The following is a 25,561-nucleotide window of genomic DNA, read 5'->3' on the forward strand; positions in this document are numbered from 1 at the left end:
CCTTGCATCTTCACAAATGGGCCATGAGCTCTGCCTTTCTCACATGAGCATTGCTGTGATCCCAGACACTGTGGTATTCATGTGAACACTGGAGCAGCATGTTTTCCCTTCCTCCTGGCAAGAGACGGGTGTGAAATGCCTTTGCAATTGGACTTGCTCATGGGGCCTGTTCTTTTGCACACACACTCTTGAGCAGTAGAGAATCATATATTAACAAAGTAGTTATTATACTCCTGCAGTGTGTGTGAATGGAATAATTTTTTCATCCATTGTCTCGTCATCTCAGAGGCCTTTTACAATCTTAGCTACCTCATTATCTTCACCTCGCAACTCATGAGCCTTCTTTCCTCAAATCAAGCCACTTCCTCCGTCTCTTCTACAGTCATTTTTAAAGACCCATTTCCTCCTTAGTAAAGACTTTCCTGAGTAACCTTAGCTTCATTTTACCTGTCCCCTCTCATCTATCTTAGACTATTCTGTCCTGTAACCACCACTGATTTGTCTGTCACCATTTCTCTGCCGGCCTTCCTTGTTTCAAAACCTTTGTTCTGCATTTGCGCCTTCCATGAAACTGATTTGAGTGACATGCTGAAGCTATCTGTCAAAAGTCTGATGTGAAATACACACTGTCACTCTGATATTTTTCCCCTCTGTATAGCTTCTGAACTTTTATGAATCATTCTGCCTTCTGTCAAACAGGGAAGACCAGGACTCTTCAGCCTAAGGCAGCACTTTAACTCTAAAGACTGGGAACATCTTCAGTTATACAAAAATTATACATAAATAAATAACCTAACCTCTATGGCCTTTGAACAGAAAGCATGAATGTGTGTGTGTGTGGGGGGGGCTTTTGTGTAGATTGAAATGCCTGAGGAAGGAGTACCAAGGGATTACCATGGTGAAAAGAAGAAGTACCAGAGAAGGATTATGTTTAGCTCCACCCATCTTTGGGTGAGTGTTTCATGAGATATAGCAACCTGGGTGAGAGCTAGACTGCTATTGGGAACAGTATATTTGTGCGATTGATGGGTGTGTGTGTATGTATGTATGTATGTATGGATAGATAGATAGATAGATAGATAGATAGATAGATAGATAGAGGTTTTGTCAGTGAAAGGTTTCATTGTCTCCGGTGTTGTTGCAGTACATTTTTTGTGGAGTGGAAGGAATGATTGGTGATAGTTGTTTGGTGATTGAGAGGGAGGTATCACAGTGATTGGATGATGCTGTGTTTGTGTGTATTGACGGATGTGTTTGAGGTGGGGCGGTTGGTAAAATGGGATATGATATTGGGTGAGTAGTAGGTGTTGTATGATTTTTGTAAGAGAGAATTTGGTATGTGTTAGTTAGTGGGGTGAGTGTCATGTCAGGATGTGCCTTGGCAAGAGAGAGGCTGAAGAGGGAAGGCATCCATGGCTCTCAAGTTGTGGTCAAAATGTGCTGCTATGTTGTTTTTTGGGAGGATTATATTGTATTATATTGTATAGTATTACATGCAGGGTGTTTTTAGTGCGGAGAGGGGGAGAGGTTCAGTATAAGAGGTTTCATGGAAAACACTGCAAGTCATGTATTCATTGAAATAAGGGCTGCCTTCAGATGTATTCTAAAAGTTGTGTAGTTCTTTATGTGAAACATTTGGAATAAAAGACTCAGGATGAGCCACTTGGTGGGGGCAGTGAAGGAGGGGCATGCAGTAACCACAAGAGGCTTCAAAGTGGCAAGCTGGTGATAACTCAGCATAGCAAGGTCAATAGATGCAAGCAAACACCTAAAGAGGGTTAATTGCATCAAATCTCCAGAATCAATTGCAACCACATTCCACAATATCAAAGTTGCATCGCATTCCAGTTTGGTGCCTTTGCATTGGAATTTCTCATTGAAACATTTTAGTGTTTGGTGATTCAGATTTTCTGAGAGAATGAAATTATCCTCCACTGATTTATTAACAAAACCATTTCAATGTCAGATCTGTGTCCATTAGCCCTTTTGCATGGTTATTGACCTGTTTGCCCTATGTAAATGGCAGAAGGGTACTGTTGGCAGCTGATAGCATGTATCGTGGAAGAAGATGAGCAAGTATCTGTTTACACTATTGATCTGGTTGTGGCTGCTAACCAGGATAGATTCACCACCATATGGATTGGAGCTTATTCATTTGCTTTAGCTTCTATATTACCCTTTGCTCCACTATGTACTGTGTGACACAACTATTGTTGTTTCTTACATTACTTGACCATTTGTAAACTGTTTCTCCTCTTTCTCTTTGTAGTCAGAGTATATGAGCTCATCTACTTATTACTCTAAATCAGGTGTGAATCCACAATTTTATTCTCCTTACATGTATGTATTGGGCTTTGTAGAAAGGTTAAAATTGACTTCCTTCAGATCCATATTGATTTGCCAGCGTTTTGCGATAAGCCACCTCCTTCTCCCCTCCCTTCTTTCCCTGTAACGTTAATGTTTGAATATACTTGGCCAGGATTTAACTGGTCACCCCCCATTTCTGCTTCCACCACCCTTAAAAGAGAGGGTTGGGAAGCTTCTGGTTGAGCTCCATGGGACACAATTTCCCTTTATCCTCCTGCACAAAGAGGGGGGAACTTCCATCAGAGAAGCAGCTGCCACAGTGCATTACTCTGCAGCAACAGAAAGAAATATAGGAGGTACAGTATGTCCAGCCTTGAACAATTTTGTCCAAATCAGGCGTTTAGGATAATATTCCATGCAGCAGCTTGCTGCCAGAAGAGCTGACCCCCCCCCCAAAGGGAGTGCCGTCTGAATGCAAATGGGGGCAAGCATGCAGAGATTTTGTAGGAATTTAGAAGCACACATTTAAAGGGGGAAATGTGTGGCATGGCACTGGGAAGATTTCATGTGGATGCCCCTAAATTAGTGGGCAGGTTCAAATCCATATTTTTCTCTGGTGTGGACATGCCCACTGTCTTCACTGATGAAGTGTGTTCTGATTATTTCACAATAAGCTTGTTAGTTTTCATTGTTGTTGTTTTTCTGCAACAGATAACACTCTCATTTGCCCCATAATAAACTGTCCTTTATGTCAACCTCAGAAATAATTCTGGCATATTCTTAACAGCAGTTTCACCACAGGGGCATGTCAAAGTGTTCCTGCAAAGAGTCTCTCCCCGGTTGAACCTTAATTGGTGAGGATGGAGCCTCCTCCTTACATGTCCAGAGGTTGCAATCTAGTAAAGGAGAGCATTGTCTGTGCTGCTTCTCCACTGTTGTCCTGTAAAGGCACAGTTTCCCTTTTTTATGACAGGCATTGCTGTTCCACAGTCATAGGGTGCATATGGGGCTTTGGAACATAGTTTGAGAGTTAATCATAGGTCAAATGAAGGAAACCTCTGTTGGAACTATATTGAAATTAAATGGTTTGTAGAGCTTACTTTGTTTTCAGAGCCAGCCTTATACATGCACAAATAAAATGTGCATTTTACTCTGTGCTTTTCAGCACATACCTTGGTGCCAGACAACTAGTAGAAAGCCACATGAGGAGGAGTCCCAAATAACTTTTAACAGAAGGACCTTTTCTTTTCTTTCTTTTTCTCCAATGAGCCCTTATTAGAAGTCTCCATAACACCATGTAGTAATGAGTGGATGTAGATAAAACACTTCTAGGAACTCTAAGTTCATGGCCATTTGACCAGGGTAGCAAATGCTTGTTTTCTCCGTGCCCTTGCCCTGCTGTGATTCCATCAAAGTCTGGAGAATAAAAGGCTTTTTCCCCACTTCCTAATAAAAGAAGCTTTTGTAAGTGAAGAGAGCATTCAGAATGTCCTACAGTGTCCGAGAACATATCATTCTTTCCTTTTGCTGTTATTGTCTATACTAAACCAGCAGTAGGCTTTCAGCTTTTCACAGCCAATGGGGATCTTCCCCAGTTTTAGAAACAGTTCCTGATTTTTTAGGGATGCTTTTCTGAGAAAAGAGGAGCCTCTCCCCCATCCAGTCAGGTCTTATTTAGTATTGATTGAGTGATTTTCTTTCCATTTCACATAGTTTCTTACGGACGCATTTAAGAATTACTTTTAAGCAGGTGTCAACACTAAGCATTGCTAGCTACTTGTTAGGGCCTACAGGCCAGCAAAGGTCCCATGGCCAGTTGGAGCACACTTCTGCTATTGCTGCTTTTCCTTAGTGCAGTTCCCTCTCCTTCCCTCTGTTGTGGGAGTGGTCAACAACAGCTGTTGTGCCAGCCAGCAGCAACTCTTTTCGTGACTTGTGGCTCAGGCACCATTTGTGCATCACCTGCCAGTCCACTGCATCACCAAAGTTCAGGAGAAGTCGCTGCCTCCGCTCCTAAGCAGTTGTCATTGCAGAGAACAGGAGTTCTCCATCAAACATCACTCCCAGTGTGGGAGATAGCATTGCTGCCACTCTCTCTCTCTCACTTGCCTTCTTGATCTATTTGCTGGCAATCATGGTGGTGAGGAGCAGCAGCAGCCGCCATCTGTTTGCTCATCCTCATTTGGGTGGGAACTAAAATTTTAGGGACACTTACTGAAGGGGTATTGCCTCAGAAACAGTATTTCTAAGAGCTATTTGGTGAGCATTAAAAAAAAAAGCTTACTGTCTTTGAAAAGTTGTCTCTAGGCTTGTTATGTGGGTGTACGTTAAGGTTACCAGATTTTTTTTCAATGAATCCGGGGACACATATAAATAAATAAAATATTTTTATAAAAAAGAGGATAAAAGTTATTTAAAAAAATAAAGAAGTAATATCTTCTCTTCTGTGGTCTCCTCTGTTGCGCAGCCTTCCTCTGGCTCCCAGCCTTTCTTGGAGTACTAGCCGTGCTTCCCCTCTCCCTCCTTGCACTGTGATCCCCTACAGGCTTATTCAAGAGTATGCAATAGAAGAAACCCCCTCTTGCTGCTGCTGCCCTGCCCGCCTGTCTGGGCGTCTCCTGCGCAGGCATTGTCTAGTGGCTGCTCATCCACGATGCGGCGCGCCCAGTCAGCGGGTCTGGGGCAGAGGCGTGCTTGGGCCGGATCAACTCGTCTCCTGCTTTCCTCTCATCTGTGATGGCCAACGATGAGCTGGCTGACAAGCTGAGCCGCCGCTTGCAAGTCGAGGAGCACAATGGCGAAGCCGAGCAGCAGCTGCAGCCACCCAAGCACCACACGGAGGCTGAGCCGGAGCCCGAGCTGCCGGCCTTGGACAGCGGCACTGACGGCGAGCTGACTGCCAAGTTGCAGCAGCACACCAAGCTCAATGACCCTGCGCAGCTCTCGCCTGGCGGCAGTGCCCAGTACCGTGTCTTCAGCCCCTACACCGAGTCCCCATATGTCTTAAAAATAATAATAGGTTCAAACAAAAACAAAAGCAACCTCACTGCAGAACTGAGCAAAATAATGGAAGAGTTGCATTTTAATTTGGTATAGAAGGTTACCACAAGGTCTTTGGCATCTCATGACTGATCAATGCTGGCTCCTTCTACTGTGACTGGCCTGGGAAAACTCTAGCCTGCCAGAACTCTTCGCCTGGCTCCCAATACTCCCCTGAAGCAAAACCCCTTCCTGAGACTTACAGTTTTGTTTCCTTTTAATAATAGTTGCTTTATTTACAACTGTACAAGTAGGATATGTTGTTGTTGTTGTTTAGTCGTTTAGTCGTGTCCGACTCTTCGTGACCTTATGGACCATAGCACGCCAGGCACTCCTGTCTTCCACTGCCTCCTGCAGTTTGGTCAAACTCATGTTCGTAGCTTCAAGAACACTGTCCAACCATCTCGTCCTCTGTCATCCCCTTCTCCTTGTGCCCTCAATCTTTCCCAACATCAGGGTCTTTCCCAAGGATTCTTCTCTTCTCATGAGGTGGGACATAAGTAGAGACAAACAGCAGGTGCTCCTGGTTCCACATTTCAGACCCACAGAGAATCTCATATTGTTTTCATCTTTCAGCTACTTCACAGCATTGCCTCTGAATTTCAGTCTCACCTTGTGCTAAATTGCTATTCTGAATGTTAACCTTCTCTCACGTGTGTGCAGCTTTTGTCTCCATTTTGGCATGAGGGTCATGCCTTCTGTGCTTTTCAGCAGATCTGCGCTGATTGGTGGGGAGGTGGGCCTGGCCTATTTTTCATTCCCATTTGGGGAGGGGAGGTTTAACAGCAACACTGTTCAGTGTCAGCTGAGGAGCAGTGGGTGAGTCTCATCCACCCTGTGCACGTTGGGCATGCGAACTGGCTTTTCCCTCTGTGACGGATTGGCCTGGTGGTCAAAAGAACTCCAGGGTGCAGAGAGTTAAACCCCAACCTCCTGGATAAATGACGCATTCCATTCCTGAGGGGCGGGACTGCCAGGAGTTTAAAAGGAATGGGAGGCAGTTAATTCGGGGGAGAGGGTTGTGGGAGCGAGGGAGAGTGTGGGTAGGCGTAGGAGATCTTAAAGTGTTTTGAGGAGTTTAATTGAATTATATTATCTAGCCATTGTTAATTGAAACTAAGAATATGATCTAAGAGCCTGTACACATGAAACCATTACGCATTTAAAAGTCATCTAGTCTAAATAAAGCTTTCTTAAATGTTAGTGGATGTGCTTAGTTATTCCAGCTGGGTATCTAAACTCACAGAAGTGATGACTCAATAGAGGACAAAACTTACCTCGGGAATAGAGGCAACGGTTTGTGTCCTAGAGTTACACTGAGGAGGCTTAGGAGGATAACCTGGGGTGCTACAAAGTTGCCAGAGTGGAAAGGGCAAACTTTTGCAGTGGGGAATCAAACTGAGTGAGACCCTTTACTGTAGGCAGGAGGTTATTCCGTCTTTCAGCCTAGAGCAGGCATCTCCAATCTGCGGCCCTCCAGATGTTTTGGCCTACAACTCCCATGATCCCTAGCTAACAGGACCAGTGGTTGGGGAAGATGGGAATTGTAGTCCAAAACATCTGGAGAGCCAAAGTCTGGGGATGCCTGGCCTAGAGTTTCTCATGATACCAGGCCACGTAAGCTGGAAGACTCTCTTTACTAAAGAACCCAAGTAACAGGGGTTTATTTTAAGGCGGCAGGAGAAGTGGGGGGGGGTGGTTTCACCCCTGGATTCCTGTGGCGCATTTTTAGTAATAGAGAGGGAGGACATTTTCGTTACACCCTCCTTCTCAGCTCATCATCGGAGAAGACAAATCTTACTTAAAGGCCTATGGGAGTACTTGTGTACTTGTGTCGTCACGAACCAGCTACAATTCCATCTATTTTATTCCTAGCATTAAAGTACAGTAGCATGAGGAAATGGAGAAACATATGCAGACCCTGAAAAAGTAAAATCACAAAATCAGGTCAGGCTAAAATTAGCTCTGCTAACAATTCTAGTCACAGTATTTCACATATTTTCCCAACATGTAGTGAAAAAAAAAGTTCCATAATTAAGCAGCCAGCTGTTGAAAATATCTGTCATTCATTTGCCGTCATACCTGTCAACTGTTCTGATATCAATGGGCATCCAAAAACAAGTGATCATGGAGCCCCAAAAGTTGTGTTTTGGGGCAAAATGTGTGGGATCATGACCTCAAAAATAAACGTTTTGAGGCTCCGTGATCTTGCACGGGTCACATGTCTTACATGGGTGTAAGGCCATGTCCTGGATTCTAAGGTAAAAATGTTAGAGAGCATGCTTGCTCTTTTATATTGTTGATTAGTACTGCATTTTAAAGTTCTGGCTTCAGACTTTGAAATCCTAAGTGGTTTAAGTATCAGGTAACTAAGGAATATCTGCTTCTGTACAAGCCGTCTATTAAGATCATCCTCAGAGCTCTTCAAGTTATTCCTGCCTTTAGAGGCAAAGATGATGGTGACTGAAGATAGGACCTTTTTCAGTTGTGCTGCTACAAGCTGTCCATAGGGTGTCTTGCCTGGCTCCAAGTCTGATCCTTTTCAAGGACATTTGAAAACCCGTCCCCCAAGCATTGGCCTGGGTATTTTAGAACTTGAAGCTTCCAGGTTTTTAATTTTAATTCTGTATCAATATTGTCTGACAGTTCTGCTCTTTTACAGTTGTATTTCCCCCCATTTTGAAATACAAATTATTGTATTTACATTTTTGTACACTGTACTAAGAAGTGCTTTTTGACTGAAGAGCAGGATATAAATTTCCCCAGTAAATAAATAGTATAGGAGAAACAAATGAGTGCAGTAATTCATAAAGGGAAGTATGGCAAAATCATCTCTCCGATGAGAAAAGTATTTAGCATCAGGTGGAGTGGGGAAAACAATTTTGAGACTGCAAAGTCAGGTTATTATACCAATTTTGGTTTTCATAAATAATAAGGAAATGTTATCCATGGTGCTAACATTGCAAAAGCATAAAGGCTCCCTGTTCTCTGGAAGCTGCAAATGCCATCTCATTGTTTCTGCAGAAATACTCCTAGTCTGCCCAACTTTTCTCTAGCAACAAGTTGTGATCTGAAAGCCCATGGAAATTGAAACTGGCTGTACTTCTGCATTTTTATTTAATAAAAAGGCCTGCTTAGAAGTCTACTGTCTGCTGACATGGGAAAAAAATGTGGCTTGAAAATAAGGTCCACCGGTGACATCCAGAGAGTCAGCACTGGGAGAGATAAGTGGTCCAAGAATAAGGGGAGAGGGTCATTGAGAGGAGATGAATTCAGGATTGTAAGTGCAACGTGTGTGTGTGTGTGTGTGTTATATCCTCTTGCCTATATGGGGGGTCCATTGGCGGCCGCCAGGCACGTGACAATGCAAATCGCCCTTCTCGTCACCGCACGTCGCGGCACACCAGCCGCGGAACAGCGGTTGAGAAACGCTGACCTACAGCACAACATGACTAAGCACATAAGCCCAAGTGATTCCAATAAGGTGTCCCAAAATATGATAATAGACATTTAAGTAATTTCTCTACCCACATTGAAAAATTAAAGGAAATTGCTGCAACTTAGGCATACCTTAAGTCCACAAATGTAAATAGGCTTATTCATGCTTAACTCTAGAGAGTAACAGGCTGCAATAGTGCTTAATAAATTTTAAAAGAACAAAATACGCACAAGTTATTTATTTAAAACATTTATATGCTGCTTAATATTTTAAGTCGTAGGCCTAGTTGCACATGCTTCTTACTGTTTAAAACATGTTTTGAGATTTCACCTGTCATGATATTTGCCAAAGAGATATAATTCATTTCACTCTTAAAACGAAAAAGAAGCCAAGGGAAAAAAAAGATATCAATAGTACTTTCAGGAATATTTTTTCTAGTCAGATAGTATCCCACACCAGGTGTCTGGTTACTATAGCAATTATCACATGACATGTGATCAATATGGTAATTATGGGGTGCCAAAGACTCCATTCACGTGTATTTCTGGAAAAATGGGGGTAAGTTTGATATCTCGGGGGGGGGGGGAGTGATGTTGTATAATACCAGGCAAATTGAAGTACAGCTATTAATATGAGTATATCTAAATGCATGATATCTAAATGCATGCTTGAGACAAGTGATGCTCCCATATCATATGGCAGAAAAGGATACTCTGAGTTTATAGGTTTTATTTTAACACTGTAGACCCTGCATGGAATTTGCCTTTCATATATCCTCATTCCAGCACATTTGTTATTCCTGTCTGCATTTGGTTGTCAGCTGGACAGTGTAGAATTTTTCATTGTACGTATATGTACATTTTTACTCCATGACAGCCTCGATACACTGAGTAATATACATAAAGTGTAACTGTAACATAATATTGCAGCACATACTCATTCTTTTAACAGAAATGCTTCCATTCAGAGTTCTGGCTTGTGAGCCATGTTCTCCTCTCAGATACTAAGCTGTAAGTGCTTAAATTTAGTCATAACTTGTTTCCCACCATTTAATTTTTTATATATATTTTTTGCTGTGAATGCTCGACATTCACTGGCACAATTCTTATGCAATGGTAGTCCCTTAGGACAAAATGATATATATATATATATATATATATATATATATATATATATATATATATATATACACAGCAGTTCTGTTTGTGGTGCTGTCCAGTGTCTTGGTGCTGATATGCAAATAAGGGAAACTGAAAATATGCTACTTTTTTTTGTAAGATTGCTTATAGTACTAAATAGAATCAAATAATATATATATAAAACTTTTAAAGAATGGGTATTGTTTTATCACACCCGTGTTGAAGCTATACTGAATAGGATGGATCCAAGGAAAATTATTTTGTGCCAGCCTTTTTAGATGCAAAATATTATTAATTTAATTGAATGTGATGTGTGTGTTTTAAATGAGTATGAAAACATTATCTAGCAAAACTTCCCTCTTCACTTTTCTGTTCCCCACTCCCCCATCTTGAAGCATTCCTTCAGAGATGCACATATTTTTCAGTTGGTGGAATATGCATAAGTGGAGGGTTATGTGAAATCTTAAACTTATATGTGCCTTGAAATTCCAGTTAGAATTTGGCTTAGCATTTTATTTATGTTCATTTCAGAGCATATATGATGTGCTTCTGTTCCATTTGAACTGCTAGTAATAGATGTAAATTAGCAATATATACCAAATTAAAATGTAATCTCATTATAATAAACAGTTTATGAATCATCAAGCCAGTAACCAAATATCGCCACACTGGAAGGGAGGTTCAGCTTGAGGCTTTGGAGCTCTGAGTATGTGACATATGGTACAACTAAGGATTAAGGTGATTTTGTAGCTCTAGTGAGTTGTGAAATAATTGAGTATTTAGTGCTTGTTATCTCAAGGCCTGCTGCCTTGCTCCTACATTGTCAACTGAGACCTCAATTGGACAAATTCTTGAAGAACGTTGCTGTTGTTTTTATTTACATACTGTTTAATATCAAAATAGTCTTCCAAGTAATTTATAACATATAAAAGCCAGTTACACAAAGATTATAAATATCCACAATTAAACTGCATAATAATATCATTCAAAATACAGCAATTGAAACAGAGTATTTAGACAGAAAGATCAAGGGAAAGCCTTTGTGAACAGATGCATCTTCAAAAGCCGGCAGAATGCCAATACAGATGGGCCCTCTCATATATCACCTCTCATATGTCATATATCAGTAGGGAGTGCATTCTGTAGCATTATAGCATTCTGTAGACAAAAGGCCTCTCTAGTCCAGCATCTTATTTCCCATAGTGACCAATCAGAAGCAGAACATGAGCATATTAACTCATTCCTGTTGTTGTGATTCGACTAGTAGTCATTATCATATTGACCACTATGGGAAATACTATGCTTGGATAAAATAAAAAAATTCCTTCAGTAGCACCTTAAAGACCAACTAAGTTTTTATTTTGGTATGAGCTTTCGTGTGCATGCACACTTCTTCAGATACAGTGAAATGGAAGTTTCCAGGCACTTATGTAGAGAAGGGGTGGGGAGGGGTGGGGATGGGGAGGGGGGATCACTCAGAAGGGTGGTGGAAATGGGTGATTGACTGACTGATAGCTGTTGATGACCGCAAACGACTGCAAATGGTTTTGCATGAAAAAGCAAGGGTTGAGATGGCTGAAGATCGCTTATCATGTATAATGAGATAAGAACCCGATATCTCTGTTCAAACCAGGTCCCTCCATGGTTTTGAGCTTGGTGATAAGTTGCAATTCAGCAACTTCTCTTTCCAGTCTATTTCTGAAATTCTTTTGTAGTAAGACAGCTACTTTGAGATCTTGTATAGAATGTCCTGGGAGATTGAAGTGTTCTCCTACTGGTTTTTCTGTCTTCTTGGATAGTTAGGCCTTTGGTCAAACTTATTATTTTTAGTTGCTGATCGAGGATATGTGGAATGCTCTCCCCAGGAAGATTTGCCTGCTACCTTCATTATACACCTTTTGGCACCAGGCAAAAACATCCCTCTTTAACCAGGCCTTTTGCTGATTTTACACCAGCAAATTTAAAATGTGTTGGGAGAGGGTTATTTTTGTCTTCATTTCTATTTTGTATTTCTTGTTTTTATGGTGTGCTTTTAGCCTGTGAACCACCTCGAGACCTGCAGGTATAGGTATACAAATTTAATAGTAATAATAATAATAATAATAATAATAATAATAATAATAATAATATATAATATCACAAAGAACATAATTGCTGGTGTCTTCCATCACCCAGTATGGAGTTTGAATTCAGACACATTGTCAGAAAAGGTGAGTGAATGATATTTCTTTACACAAACAGAATTAGTGCATGGACTTCATTGCCAATGGCTACTAACTTAGATGACTTTAAAAACATTAGTGGAGTCTGTCTTTCCCTACTAGTCATGATAGCCATATAGAAGGTCCCTGTTGAAGGACAGTTGCTGAGGAGTAACAGTAGAGTCTGCATGTCCAGGTTTTGGAATTCCTGAAAGTATATTGTTGACTACTGTGAAAATGACAGGACTCCTCCTTACGTTATAAGGGAATCCAGCTGGTGATTCACTGTTCCTCAAGCTTTCTTTTCACACAGCTTCTACTTTAAAGGAACTTCAACAAGAGCAGTGTGTAGTGTACTGCGCATTAGTTTGTATTCCTGCCTACCTATCTGTGTCTCAATTACGGACTCTTCCTGTAATGGACTTGTTGAAAGCATGGGCATTGCTCCTGGGATTCTTACATAATAGCTTGTAGAAGTACTGATTTCCTAGATCCTTACAGTCTCACTTTGGGCTTCTCACCTTTGGGAGCAAAATAATCTAAATCACCATTTTCTTGAAGATGCAATTAAAAATAAGTGTCTTATCCTGCTTACTCCCCTCCCAGCCTGATTATTTGACTAATTTGCTGATAAAACGAAGTTGGTCTCTGGCATTCCATGATTTGCACTATTCAATTGTTGTTTTCTTATCAGTCCTGGGCAGCTGCAGCCTCAGGGTTTGGTTCAAAGCAACCAGCAGAACTCTCTTAGTAAGAGAAGTTCATGGAAGTCCCAGATGACCATAATTCTAGGCAATTCATTAGCTGGAAAAGAATTAGTTAATATGATGATAATTCTTTCCAATATCCAGTGCAAAGTGGTTAAGAAAATTGCAGATATGTGAATTTTGAGGGTGTGAAATTTACATTTATTCATAAGAGTCTGCTCTTTTCATGATAGCATCTATCACAACAGCAGTCTAACACCTAAAAGAACAGAACACAGAACTATTGTAGTCTGGGTTCAATGGAGCAGTGGCCAGGAGTCTGATATTTTCAGAATGTTCCTTTGTTTAAGAAATAACATTTCAATAAAATATGTAATAAGCCAAATTTGCATAAAGCCTCAATGAAATAACCATGCAATATTTTCCATGTGGTTGTGTGCCTATTTAATTACAAAGTCAGAATCAGTGGATAGCATAGCTGCCAAGTTATCCCTTATTTTAAGGGATTTTCCCTTGTGCTGAATAGGCTTCCTCGCGAGAAAAGGGAAAACTTGGCAGCTATGGTGGATAGTTCATACTGATGACTAAGGGAATCAATTTAACCTAAAGGCAGGCCAGGCAGGCTATTTGAAAAATACATTATTCAAGCATAAACTGATTAATAGGCATATAAATAGTTCATTTGTGTAACATCTGTATTGCTTCAAATCATATTGTTATTTTGGAGAAAAGATGCAAAACTAATGGTGCCATCCTGTATGTGTCTACTTGGAAAGTAAGCCCCACTGGGTGCAATGAGGCTTACTCCCAGGTAAGGGAGTTTATGACTGCAATGTCAATGAGAGATGGAAATCATTTCACTACAGTATTTATACACCAGTATTGGACCAGATGTGCCTTTCATTGGCAGCGGTGCCCAAACCTTTTTTCAAAGAGGGCCAGATTTGACAAAGTGAACATGTTTGAGGCCCAACCAGAGTTGCTGAGCTTTTTAAAGGATTTAACCCCGAGGTTGTTCAGCTTTTTTAAACATTGAAGTTGCTGAGCATTTTTTAGGATTTTACCCCAGGACATAATACTGCCACAGAGGCCAGATTAGACCCCCAAAGTGGACTTTGGACATGCCTGCATTAAGGTGTAACATTTGCTTATTTTATTTGTTTAATTTAATTGTTCCTGATCATAAGTTCTTCAGGGTTTGCCTTTGGTTTATGTGATATAATCCTATGCTGGTTTGTGATTTACAAGCATAGATGAAAATAGACAGAAGTGTGTCCTTGAAGCAAAATCAGTAAAACAATTGCTTTTGCATTTGACTGCATGTGCATCATGGCAGCTGTTTTTCATCTGATCTACTTAAAATATATAAAAAATATAGATTCCTGAAAATTGTAATTCACCTCAAGTGAGTTGCCACCAACTTTGGTTGCTTTAAATAAGAACTAGACCAAATTCATGGAGTAGAAAGCTATCAATAATAGCTACTAGCCATGATGGCTCTTTCCTACCCCCCACGGTTGGAGGCACTGTGCCTCTAAATATCATTTTCTGGGAATTACAAGAGGGGAAAGTACGGCGGCACTCAGGTCCTGCTTGCATGTTTCCCATAGGCACCTGGTTGGGCAACCAGGATGGGCCTTTGACTTGATCCAGCACTGCTGTTCTTATGTTCTAAGTCTTGAAGCAAAGTTCCAAGTCTTGAAGCAAAGTCAAACAATTTGGGGAACAGCAGGGCTTTTTTTTTCAGCCAGAACTCACGGGAACTCAGTTCTGGCACCTCTCATGTGGGTGCCATTGCCATTAAGAGAGAACAAGGGAGGCATTCATGGTGAGTTCTGATCAGTGCTTTCCCCCCTTTTTTATAAAAAAATGTTTAGGGGGCCAAACTTAGATTTACAAAATATTTAGGGGTATGCATACCCCAGTGTTTACTGGGAAACTGTGTGTGTGTGTGTGTGTGTGTGTGTGTGTGTGAGAGAGAGAGAGAGAGAGAGAGAGAGAGAGAGAGAGAGAGAGAGAGAGAGGGAGGGAGGGAGAGAAAGAAATGGAAATATTTACATGCACAAAAAGAAGAAAAAAATCAAATGAATTAAAAATCAAGTGATGGAAATTAACTGCGACAAGAGCTTTTGCTCTGTTTCACTTGATGAAAATGCATTGATCTCCCATTCTGTAGTTGTGCTGTGCCCTGACATATTACTAGAAGATGATAGGAGTCTGATGAGTAAAAGCAATGGAGAATTGTGCCATTAGCAAGTTAACAGCTTGATCTCTGTACCCTGTGGTTTCCAAGGGCCTCCCATGCATGAAGTGTGACAGCTTGTACAGCAATTTGCCAGAAAATGTTTTGCACTCAGAGACATGGACAGCGGTCCACAAACTGAAATCGGCAAATTAATTGTAGTAATTCTTTTAAAATTCCTTTTGCTTTAACAAACACTGGGACCACCAAATCTTTCCCACTTGGGGCCTCAGAGCCATCTGCTGACTGTTATAATCTCAGGCAGACTGGCAGCTGAAGACAAATGAGAGATAATTGAGTCATACATCATCTTGCAGTTTTATTTTAGGTTACCTGGGCTGAGTAAGGCTGCAGAGTTGACCATTCTTGTAGTCCCATAGATGTAGCTCAGCCATTAAATGTCTGGTTTTCTATTTTCCTCGACTGCTGCTTTATGGTATCATAGAAATAGAAATAAAGCTGTTGATGAAGATTAATGCATTGGCCTTTGTAAAACAAGAAACAGCAGTTAAGGCTAATTAGTGTAATGTACTTCAGTGAGTTTCCATATGTACAAATATTACTCTGTACATTTAATGTTTGTCAGAATATGATTTTTAGACTTTAGTCCTTTTATGAATTGTCAAGGAATATGCTTGCTTTTTCAAAAGCGATACGGTCAACCACACACGACAAAAAACAAATAGTAAATACGCAGTATCATTACATGCCAGGACTTCCTTATAATACCTTATAATACCGTTATAATACCGTTATCATATAATGTTAATTTAAGAAGTTCGTGGAGGTAAAGTTTTCTGGCCCTGTTCTCCCACTTTAGTTGTCTGGAACCGCCTCACAGAAGGTTCAAGGGACTTTTCTGAACAATGTGCATTCCCGTTTTTGCTTTCAAAGATACACATTCACCAATCATTGCCTCTGTAATACTTTCTGTAGAAATCGCATTAATCACATGATGGTTATGGATACCATGAAGTAGACAGAACCTTCTGAATTACATTCTTTGTTTGGTTTTTGTCCACCCAATTGTCTCTAATTAATTATATTCTAGAATAGGAGTGGCTAGTCTGTAATCACAGTCTGATTTCATGTGAGTGACCGGGGGGTGGGGAGGGAGATAAAGGTTTGGCATCACTCCATATCTACCTAGGACAGGCCTGTGGCCCCTGACCGGTTACCCCTGAGGAAATGTAGTGTCCTCCATACCTTGTAGCTTTTCGAGAAATACTTCTCTTGGATGTGCTGTTTCTCAAACCAGCTTCCATGCAATTTGAAAACAGAAGGCATGGTTCCATTGTGGTGTGCACAGTTCAGGAAGCTTTTGTGCACCTGCTGCCGATGGTGCATGCATAAATGAAAGTGTCAGTCACTCAGAGTTTAACATGGGAAAATAAATCATTGTGTGAAGACATCCCCACACCTGCTCAGGTGGGAAAAGCAGTGGAAGAAAGTGACTTGGAAATGCTGGGTGTGTTTGTGTGTTAGAGACAGAGAGAGAGAGAGAGAGATTACTTCTCATCATTGGACATCTACACAGATGGAACTCTTGGTCAATTGGGTTTCCCAACTGGCTTCACCACTGAAATCAATGGGAATGTTATTGCAAATATGGGAGCACAATCTGCACCTCAGATTTCTGTTGTATAGAAGAAGCTCCTGTATCAAACTGTGCAAATACATGGGGGTTAGATCCGTAGGTTCTAATGGTATGTACCTTCCTTGAAGGAAAGGCCTTCCAACAGAAGGGGACTTTTCCAGTCCTAGTTTTTCTATATGCATTGGGTCAGATTGCAGCATTTAGGGAATCACTCATTTTGTTTTGTTTGTGCAGTGCATGCTTTAATTAAACTTTCCAGTGAAAACAATAAACTACGGTAATAATAATCAGAGAAAAATGGAAGGTCTGTTTTTCCATAGTCATTTGTTTTCCTTTAAGGAAGGGAAGAGCTTATAATTGTGAAATGCCTGCTTTCTAAAGGACTTGGAAGTCCAAAGCAAAAGAATTATCCACATTTTGTACTAATTTTAGTAAAATCCGTATTTCACAGTGACACTGAGGGAAATTGCTTACGATTTTTACCAGTCAGTAAATGGGAGGAAGACAAAGCAAATCCTTATGTATTGTATTTTCAGGAATTAAAGAAGTTGGCACAGTGACCTAATTAACATTTAACAGATTTGTAAGAAGGCACTCCTGAGCAGATAATACAGATAGAGGTGTGTGTGTGTCTGTGTGTAGCAGATATATATATCTGAGCATCTATAATAATAGTAATAACAATAACAATAATTAATAAAAAAATAAATTTCTCACCCATCCTTCACTCTTGGGTCCCAGGGCAAGCTACATCAATACAAAAATGCAAGAATAACATCAGTTAAAACAATCTACAGTCAAAAGTATAGGGTGGATCCTTAAAAAGTGTGTGTGTGTGTGTTTGTGTGTGTGTGTTTTTTATACTAACTAGCATTGTACTCGTTCCCTAAATTCTATTCCAGATTCTGTGCATTCTGCTTAAGGGTTTTTCTACAGATTCTGTGATAATTGGTTAAATCAGATTTAACAATGCAGTCAGATAAACAGTTGTGGTAGCTGCTGCCATAGCAACATCATCGCGCTCACCCTCTCTGTGCCTGGTCTTCTTTCCTCCGTCCTACCCTCCCCCTCCCTGCTCACACAGCCCTCCTCCTCTCCAGCAAGTGACACATTTGCTAATGCTCTGTGTGTTTGAGAGGGTTTAATGGCAACGCTCTTTGCATTGAAGACTATTCAAAATGATGAATGAGGAAGCAGCTCAGAAGAGTGATGGTGGAGAGAAGTATAATGGAAGTAATCAGAGGAAGAAAAGACCCAAGAAGGTAATGTAAACGGACTCAGCAATATGTGTATATGTGTGCGTGTGTGGAGAAGTAAGACAGTAGGAGTCCTCTGAAGTCTTGAGAATGAAGGTGTATGGAGCACCTTTTCTGTGTTTACGCTGTGGAAGACCATATTGCCTGTTAGTGTTTGCTTGGTATTCGGAAAACATTAAGAAGTAGTAGTGTCTTAGTCATTAAGACATTGTGGTGTGTAGAAGCTACATGTCTAGGGTGTGAAGGTTGTAGTAGGAATCTGTTATCCACTGCTGATATCTAGCCAATTTGGCAATAAGGAAATGCTTTGGTTTTTCTTTTTTGGAATGTCTTGAAATGGTAGACAAACCTAATGTTAATCCGAATGGACAGTGACTGAAGGGCTCTTTTAAAAAGCACACCGATGCCTGTTTTGTTGAATTACTATTGACTGTGTTATGCTGTATTGGTTTCATTGGATGCTATTCCTCCTTTAAAAATAGATTTAACTGTTTGGTTGTGGAAAGAGGAATAGTGTAGGTGGACATGGCACTGGCTTTATTTCTTGTGGATCTGTGAATTGGGATTTATATCCTTTAACTACCTTTAGCTGAGATTTCTCTCTTTCATTCAAATGAAAGGTGTGACACTACAAAAACCAACACAAACAACCCTGAGTTTCCTTTTCCCAGATGACTGTAGCAACCAGATACTTGCAATACCCTGCTGTTAATGTGAAAGCGATGGAGGGCAACATAAAATACACAGCCACACCCAGCTTTTTGGCCAGGCTTTCTAAAGGTTTTCTGAGCTGCAACCCTATGCATTTTTACTCAGAAGTAAGTCCCACTTTTCCAAGGAAAGAATGCATAGGATTTGAACCACCAGGTCTTAAAATTAATCTTTCCACTTGGAATTAGTTTCCTCAAAACAAATTATTTTGAAACCAGTTTCATTGAAAAATTACTACTATGGAAATATTATCATGCTGTCTGTCATTCTCTTTCTCTCACTTTTTAATACCTTACTACAAGAGTAGCTCCTGCGAAAAATATCTTGGTCCTTAGGTATCCTTGGGGATACAGCAATGAAAGAGCTGCTATGCTTTGTAAGCTGTGTAGCCCAAGGGGGGAAATGCAGCAAATGTTCAGCGATGCATCTTGCAGTCATCTGTTGTAAACTTGAGTAGAATTTACATGATGCTGTAATATAGCTTTCCAAAAGATAAGCCTCTGTATTTTTAGAAACTTGATAATATGTGTTCCATACAACAGAGATGAAAGAAAGCAGACCTGCCAAAGGTATTTGAAGTATGGAGAATTATCTTTCTTTGGTAGCGTGTATATGTTTTTATACATTTAGGCTGCGATCCTGCACCCAGCGAGTAAACTCCATTGAACTTAATGGGAATTAATTCTAAAGAAATGTATAGGATTGCACAGTGAGGATATGTCCTGATCCAGCTAATGGAAGAATTTTGATAAAAAGTTAAAACATGGTGACTCCACTTTTCTGTGGGTGCCTTAGTGTGTAATGTTTGATTTAGGTTGGGTTTCATACCTAGGCAAAAGGGAAGAGCTATTTACCTTTGATACTAATTAAAGGGCCATACAAGTATAATGCATATAAATCCATACTTACAGAAAAAAATGATCCAGTCTGTATGGAAACCAATTTCCTACTCTTCTTAAGTCCCCTTCAGACTCCAAAATCTGAAAGATCACCTCCTTCCCTACAGACCCTCTTGGGAGTTAAGATTGACAGAGGGAGCCCTCTTAGTATTTCCATCTTCCTCCAAAGTTTGGAGGGGTTGGTGGCTTATGAGAGGGCAGGGGCGCCAGCTCTTGGGGACCATGCCCTTTTGGACCCCTCCTATACTTTCAGGCTGGGGGCCAGCATCCCCTCCTCCATGTTAAGAAGGCACAGAAGTGAATCAAAGAGCTGACTATGGTGTGGCTCCAGTGCCTGGCTCCTTCCCCTCCACAGGTCAAACCAGCCTCCTGCTGGTGGTGACACCAAGAGGAGGTGGAGGAGGAGCCACTGGCCATTGAAGCCAACCGGCTGCCATGTTCAGCTCTGCCCTAGGCTCCTCCCAACATCCTGATGTTGTGTGCAGCATGCCAGGTCATCACACGTGTGACATTGCCCCCTGCCTTCGCCCTCCTAAACTGGCACCTCTGGGAGAGAGGGCATTGGCTATGGCAGCTCCTAAGCTATAGAATTCCGTTCCCACAGAGGCATGTCTGACACTTCCCTATGCTGAAGATGCCCTTTACCCTGGCCTTTGACATCTGAGATACATAGGGCGACCCACAACCAGGTTTTTCTCAGAATGTGTCTGCTCTGAGTAAAACTTAATTGCGTACTGCCTATGTATTTTTAGGACCCGCTCTATTCTTCAGAATGTGAATTGTTTGTACTGATTTTAATCTTGTCTTTTTATATTGTTGTAACTCACCCGGGGCAAATAAGAATGATGATAGCCAAGTAGAAAAAAATCTTCTGGGGCTGACCTTTAACCTGTCACCATACACCTGGTGCTGGCTTTCCTGTAGGCTGGTGGGATTTCTGGAGCAGAAAGCCTTTTCTACTCATGGAGGAGGCTCCCCATTTGATTAGGAACCAGAGAAGCTCATGTGTAGGGCAGATTCTTGTAGAACTGCTGCTTTGCATGCAGACAATCTCTGCGAGTGTCTCTTGCCTAAAATCCCAGAGACCTTTTGCCAGCAAGGGCAGACAGTGCTGAGCTAGATGGGCCCAGATAGTCCTGGCATAAGGCAGGATTCCACATTCCTATAACACAGGTTTTAAGGACAGCTGCAATTAAATTAGAGTGGTCCTTAAACAGACAAGGTAGTGTTAAAGAACTGTAATGATTAAGTGATCTTTTCATTTTCATTATTAATTCCAAGTTTACAACTTCATTGTTGACATAACTGCATATGGATCTATTTCTCAGTTTAAACTCAGCTCAACTTGCCTGCTCTAATATATTCCGTTCTTTTGTCATCAAAATGAATTCCCAGAAGAGTAATTAAAGTTGTATTCAAATACGCTGACAAAACAACTCCTTGCTTTCGTATCAGATCTCTTAAAATTACCATTAACAGTAGCTCCAGCATAAGTTTGATAGAAAGGACCTTGAGCCTGGAGGTTAGGCTTCTCTCAAGAATGCAAAGAACACAAAATGAAGGAAACTTTGGCAATAAATTTCTAGGTGAGTTGATGTCTTCGTAGGCATAGCAATAAAAATGCCTGGCATCTTGATCTAAAAACATATAATCAGAAGGAATTGCCAATGGAACCGGTTACCTGGGTTGGCGTGGCTTCTCATAGGAGCCTATGAAGCTGCCATGTCTCACCCACCAGCAAACCCATCAAAAGGAAAAAGGCATCCATAGCAGCCACTGCCATGCTCACAGATCAAAATTCTACACACCTTTCAGAACAGATTGGGGGCTGGGGTTCCTATCCTGGCACCCAGTGCAAACATGTTTAAGGGGAATGTTCAATATGGAAGAGACTGAGTAAGGAACTGAGGAGGAAGAACAAATATTCCCTTATGCATTGTGGAGTTTTGATGGGACACTTACCTGTGACTTTTCGTGGGCACCATAGGAGGCACTGATGGATGAAGCAGGAACCTCTGGGTGTTGCATTGGTGGCCCCTTGTATATGTTATGTAGAACTTAAATGCTTTTGCATTGTAAAGGAAAATGTGTGCTCAAATCCTTGGCTACAAGCTGAAATGCTGAGTACATCAGTGCCATAGAAAATAACTCTTCTTTCTATTAAAGTACTTGGAAATTCCATAGTTTCCTTACTGCCTGGAAAATATTAATAGAGTTTCCATGCATCCACACAACATTTTCTTCTCCTAGTATTTCTAAAGAACCATAAAATATTTAAAATGGAGTAGCTACATTTTGTAAAAAAAAACAAATCCAATGTTGCAGTTCCATTTCCTGTGATAAAAATAAATTACACAGCCTCCCTTCCTGGGATTAGACCTATTTATCACACTATCCCTAGAGGCCAATATGTGCTATAGCTACATTAACCACAAAATGGTATTCCATAATCCGAGTGTTTATATGGGGATAATATTGGCCTACTCTTAATCTTTTTTAAAAAAATTAGCAAGTCAAGTTTGCATTGTATTAATATGCCTAAGGATGCAGGCTCTCTCAAAAAATAATTTGGGCTGGATAATAACTTAATTGTGTGGCCACCCCCCCTTCCACTCCCCTGTCACTTGTTAGGGTCGGGTCCCAAAATTTGAATGCTTTGTTTTGTAGGCTAAGTTTAAGTATTAATGTTCCTAGGAACAGTTTAATAAAGCACAGTTGTGTATTTTTTTTACAAAAAAACAAACAAACCAATTGCTTATGCACCATTTTAGCAAGTTTCCTTGAATCAGTATTTTGCCATTTGACCAGTTTGCTTATGAAGTGAGTACTAAACTTCCACTTTTGGTCTACCTTTTGAATTGAGTAGCATTGTTATGTTACTTTTGGTTTTAATTGCCCTCTGGACAGCTTTCCTCAAATATTCTTTTCCACAACACTAGGTTTCTTCAAATCAGGCAGTAGCTGTTAACACTATGCTTTGCTTGACTAGCTTTCTGGACCTCATTTACTTCACCAGACAACCCTGTCTCCAAGGGTTAGTTCAAGGGGGGTGGCCAATGTATGTCATTTCCACCAATCTAAACACAATGCAAGCTTTAAGCGGGACCATATCCTCCTGGGTGAAGGAGAAGCGGTAGAATAATAAAGAGCAGCATATGAAAGGGCTTGCTATAAATCTGAATAAGCAATTACAATGCAATAGAATTACAAGCCTTGCATTAAATCTTCATTCTGCAAGAGTTATGCAAAGGAGGAAAATGAAGGAAAGTATAACAGCATTTCATTAGGGGTTCAGGTTTAAGTACCCAAACATTTAAAGGACATTTAAGCCAAATTGTGCATTGGATTCTGCCCGGCCTTCCATTTTATGATGTTTCTGGGTTCAGCGTAGTATAGCAATACAACAGGGCATTGGGAGATTGAGTTTCTTTTTTCATCTTTAAGCCCTAGGAAAGAGAATAGGCAGAGGTCAGGAGAGATGAGTACATCAGCTGGGAAAAAGAGGTCCGTGACCACATAGTCCAAGTTGGTGAACCACACATTTTCAATAGGGATTCCTAGTACGCAGGGTCTCGGGAGTTGGCAGGTCCACAATTGCTAAGTGAGATTACGTATATTCCAGCATATAAAACGACTGGGCGTATAAAATGACCCTCAACTTTTCCAGTTAAAATATAGAGTTTGGGATAAACTTGCTGTATAAGAAATACGACCCTGCGTATAAGACGACCCCTGACTTTTGAGAAGATTTTCCTGGGTTAAAAAGTAGTCTTATACACAGGAATAATAGATACTGTTTGCAAAGGGAGGAACAGTGCCACTGAGCAAGCCTACCAGGAGAGAATTGACACAGGATGTGATCCACCAGTGGCCTTTGAGTTGGCTGGCCTTGACTGAACACTTTAAAACCTGATAGGCTGGTACATTAAACTTGGCCACTCATTTCATGTTTCTCTTTCACATAGGTTGATTTACAGTGCAGCTAGTAATTACTGGCTTTTTAAAAGTTAGACCTGGGTCTTTGAAGAACTTTAAAGGCTTGCCAATGTGCTCACAGTGCAGTAGTTGTATAATTTCGGGAAAGGCATGAAATAGCTCAATTGGGCTATTCAATTGGGTCAATATATTCGGTCAGTATATTGTACAGTATTACAATGTGTACTACCAAAACAGGTTTGATACTTTGGTGATTCTAGTTTTCGCTCTTGCTACAACCAAAATCCCAGCTCTTTGATATTATGTTGCATGCAGTCCTGCAGATATAAAAATGGCTATTGTATCTAAAAATGCCACAGCAGCGCATATATGCTATTGTGTATTGCAGGAATACATTTTCCTAAGGTAGAGATATCCCAGAGTTTTGTTACATGTATATTGACTAAAATAGTTATTGTTGTTGTTGTTTAGTCGTTTAGTCGTGTCCGACTCTTCGTGACCCCATGGACCATAGCACGCCAGGCACTCCTGTCTTGCACCGCCTCCTGCAGTTTGGTGAAACTCATGTTCGTAGCTTCGAGAAAACTGTCCAACCATCTCGTCCTCTGTCGTCCCCTTCTCCTTGTGCCCTCAATCTTTCCCAACATCAGGGTCTTTTCCAGGGAGTCTTCTCTTCTCATGATGTGGCCAAAGTATTGGAGCCTCAGCTTCACAATCTGTCCTTCCAGTGAGCACTCAGGGCTGATTTCCTTCAGAATTGATAGGTTTGATCTTCTTGCAGTCCATGGGACTCTCAAGAGTCTCCTCCAGCACCATAATTCAAAAGCATCAATTCTTCGGCGATCAGCCTTCTTTATGGTCCAGCTCTCACTTCCATACATCACTACTGGGAAAACCATAGCTTTAACTATACGGACCTTTGTAGGCAAGGTGATGTCTCTGCTTTTTAAGATGCTGTCTAGGTTTGTCATTGCTTTTCTCCCAAGAAGCAGGCGTCTTTTAATTTCGGGACTGCTGTCACCATCTGCAGTGATCAAGGAGCCCAAGAAAGTAAAATCTCTCACTGCCTCCATTTCTTCCCCTTCTATTTGCCAGGAGGTGATGGGACCAGTGGCCATGATCTTGGTTTTTTTGATGTTGAGCTTCAGACCATATTTTGCGCTCTCCTCTTTTACCCTCAATAAAAGGTTCTTTAATTCCTCCTCACTTTCTGCCATCAAGGTTGTGCCATCTGCATACCTGAGGTTGTTGATATTTCTTCCTGCAATCTTAATTCCGGTTTGGGATTCATCTAGTCCAGCCTTTCGCATGATGAATTCTGCATATAGGTTAAATAAGCAGGGAGACAATATACAACCTTGTCGTACTCCTTTCCCAATTTTGAACCAATCAGTTGTTCCATATCCAGTTCTAACTGTAGCTTCTTGTCCCACATAGAGATTTCTCAGGAGACAGATGAGGTGATCAGGCACTCCCATTTCTTTAAGAACTTGCCATAGTTTGCTGTGATCGACACAGTCAAAGGCTTTTGCATAGTCAATGAAGCAGAAGTAGACATTTTTCTGGAACTCTCTAGCTTTCTCCATAATCCAGCGCATGTTTGCTATTTGGTCTCTGGTTCCTCTGCCCCTTCGAAATCCAGCCTGCACTTCTGGGAGTTCTCGGTCCACATACTGCCTAAGCCTGCCTTGTAGAATTTTAAGCATAACCTTGCATAACCTTGCATAACCTTGCATAACCTTGCATAACCTTGCTAGCGTGTGAAATGAGCGCAATTGTGCCCCTTCATGGATCACTGCCTTGTCGTGGCGAAGGGGCTTAAATAATTTGGAGAAGTTATGTTTTGACCAAACGTGATCCACCTGGAGAAGGAATTGGCAGGCCACTCCAGTATCCCTGCCAAGAAAACTCCATGGACAAAGACAACAGGTATATAAAAGATATGACGCTGGAAGATGAGCCCCTCAGGTCGGAAGGCGTCCAACATACTACTGGGGAAGAGCGGAGGACAAGTACAAGTAGATTCAGAGCTGATGAAGCGGCTGGGCCAAAGCCGAAAGGTCACTCAGTTGCGGATATGCCTGGAAG

At 41.0% G+C, this 25,561-nt stretch overlaps 1 protein-coding gene across 13 annotated transcripts in view; it reads left to right on the forward strand.

Moving 5' to 3' along the window:
* Positions 1 to 25,561, forward strand: part of ANK2 (ankyrin 2) — a 310,153-nt gene that overhangs the window by 86,460 nt on the left and 198,132 nt on the right. For 2 of the 13 annotated variants that reach the window (XM_060278519.1, XM_035113084.2), the window contains exon 1: positions 14,850 to 17,933. The exons of 3 other annotated variants lie outside the window; for them this stretch is intronic. In XM_060278519.1, coding sequence (XP_060134502.1) covers positions 17,850 to 17,933 — 84 coding nt within the window. In that variant the 5' untranslated portion in view covers positions 14,850 to 17,849. Of the gene's footprint in view, positions 1 to 14,849; positions 17,934 to 25,561 lie in introns of those variants that run through there. 8 more of the 13 variants (XM_060278545.1, XM_035113108.2, XM_060278529.1 and 5 more) reach the window with 7 other exon arrangements.

Source organism: Zootoca vivipara, chromosome 9 (genome assembly GCF_963506605.1).
Source record: "Zootoca vivipara chromosome 9, rZooViv1.1, whole genome shotgun sequence".
NCBI lineage: Eukaryota > Metazoa > Chordata > Lepidosauria > Squamata > Lacertidae > Zootoca > Zootoca vivipara.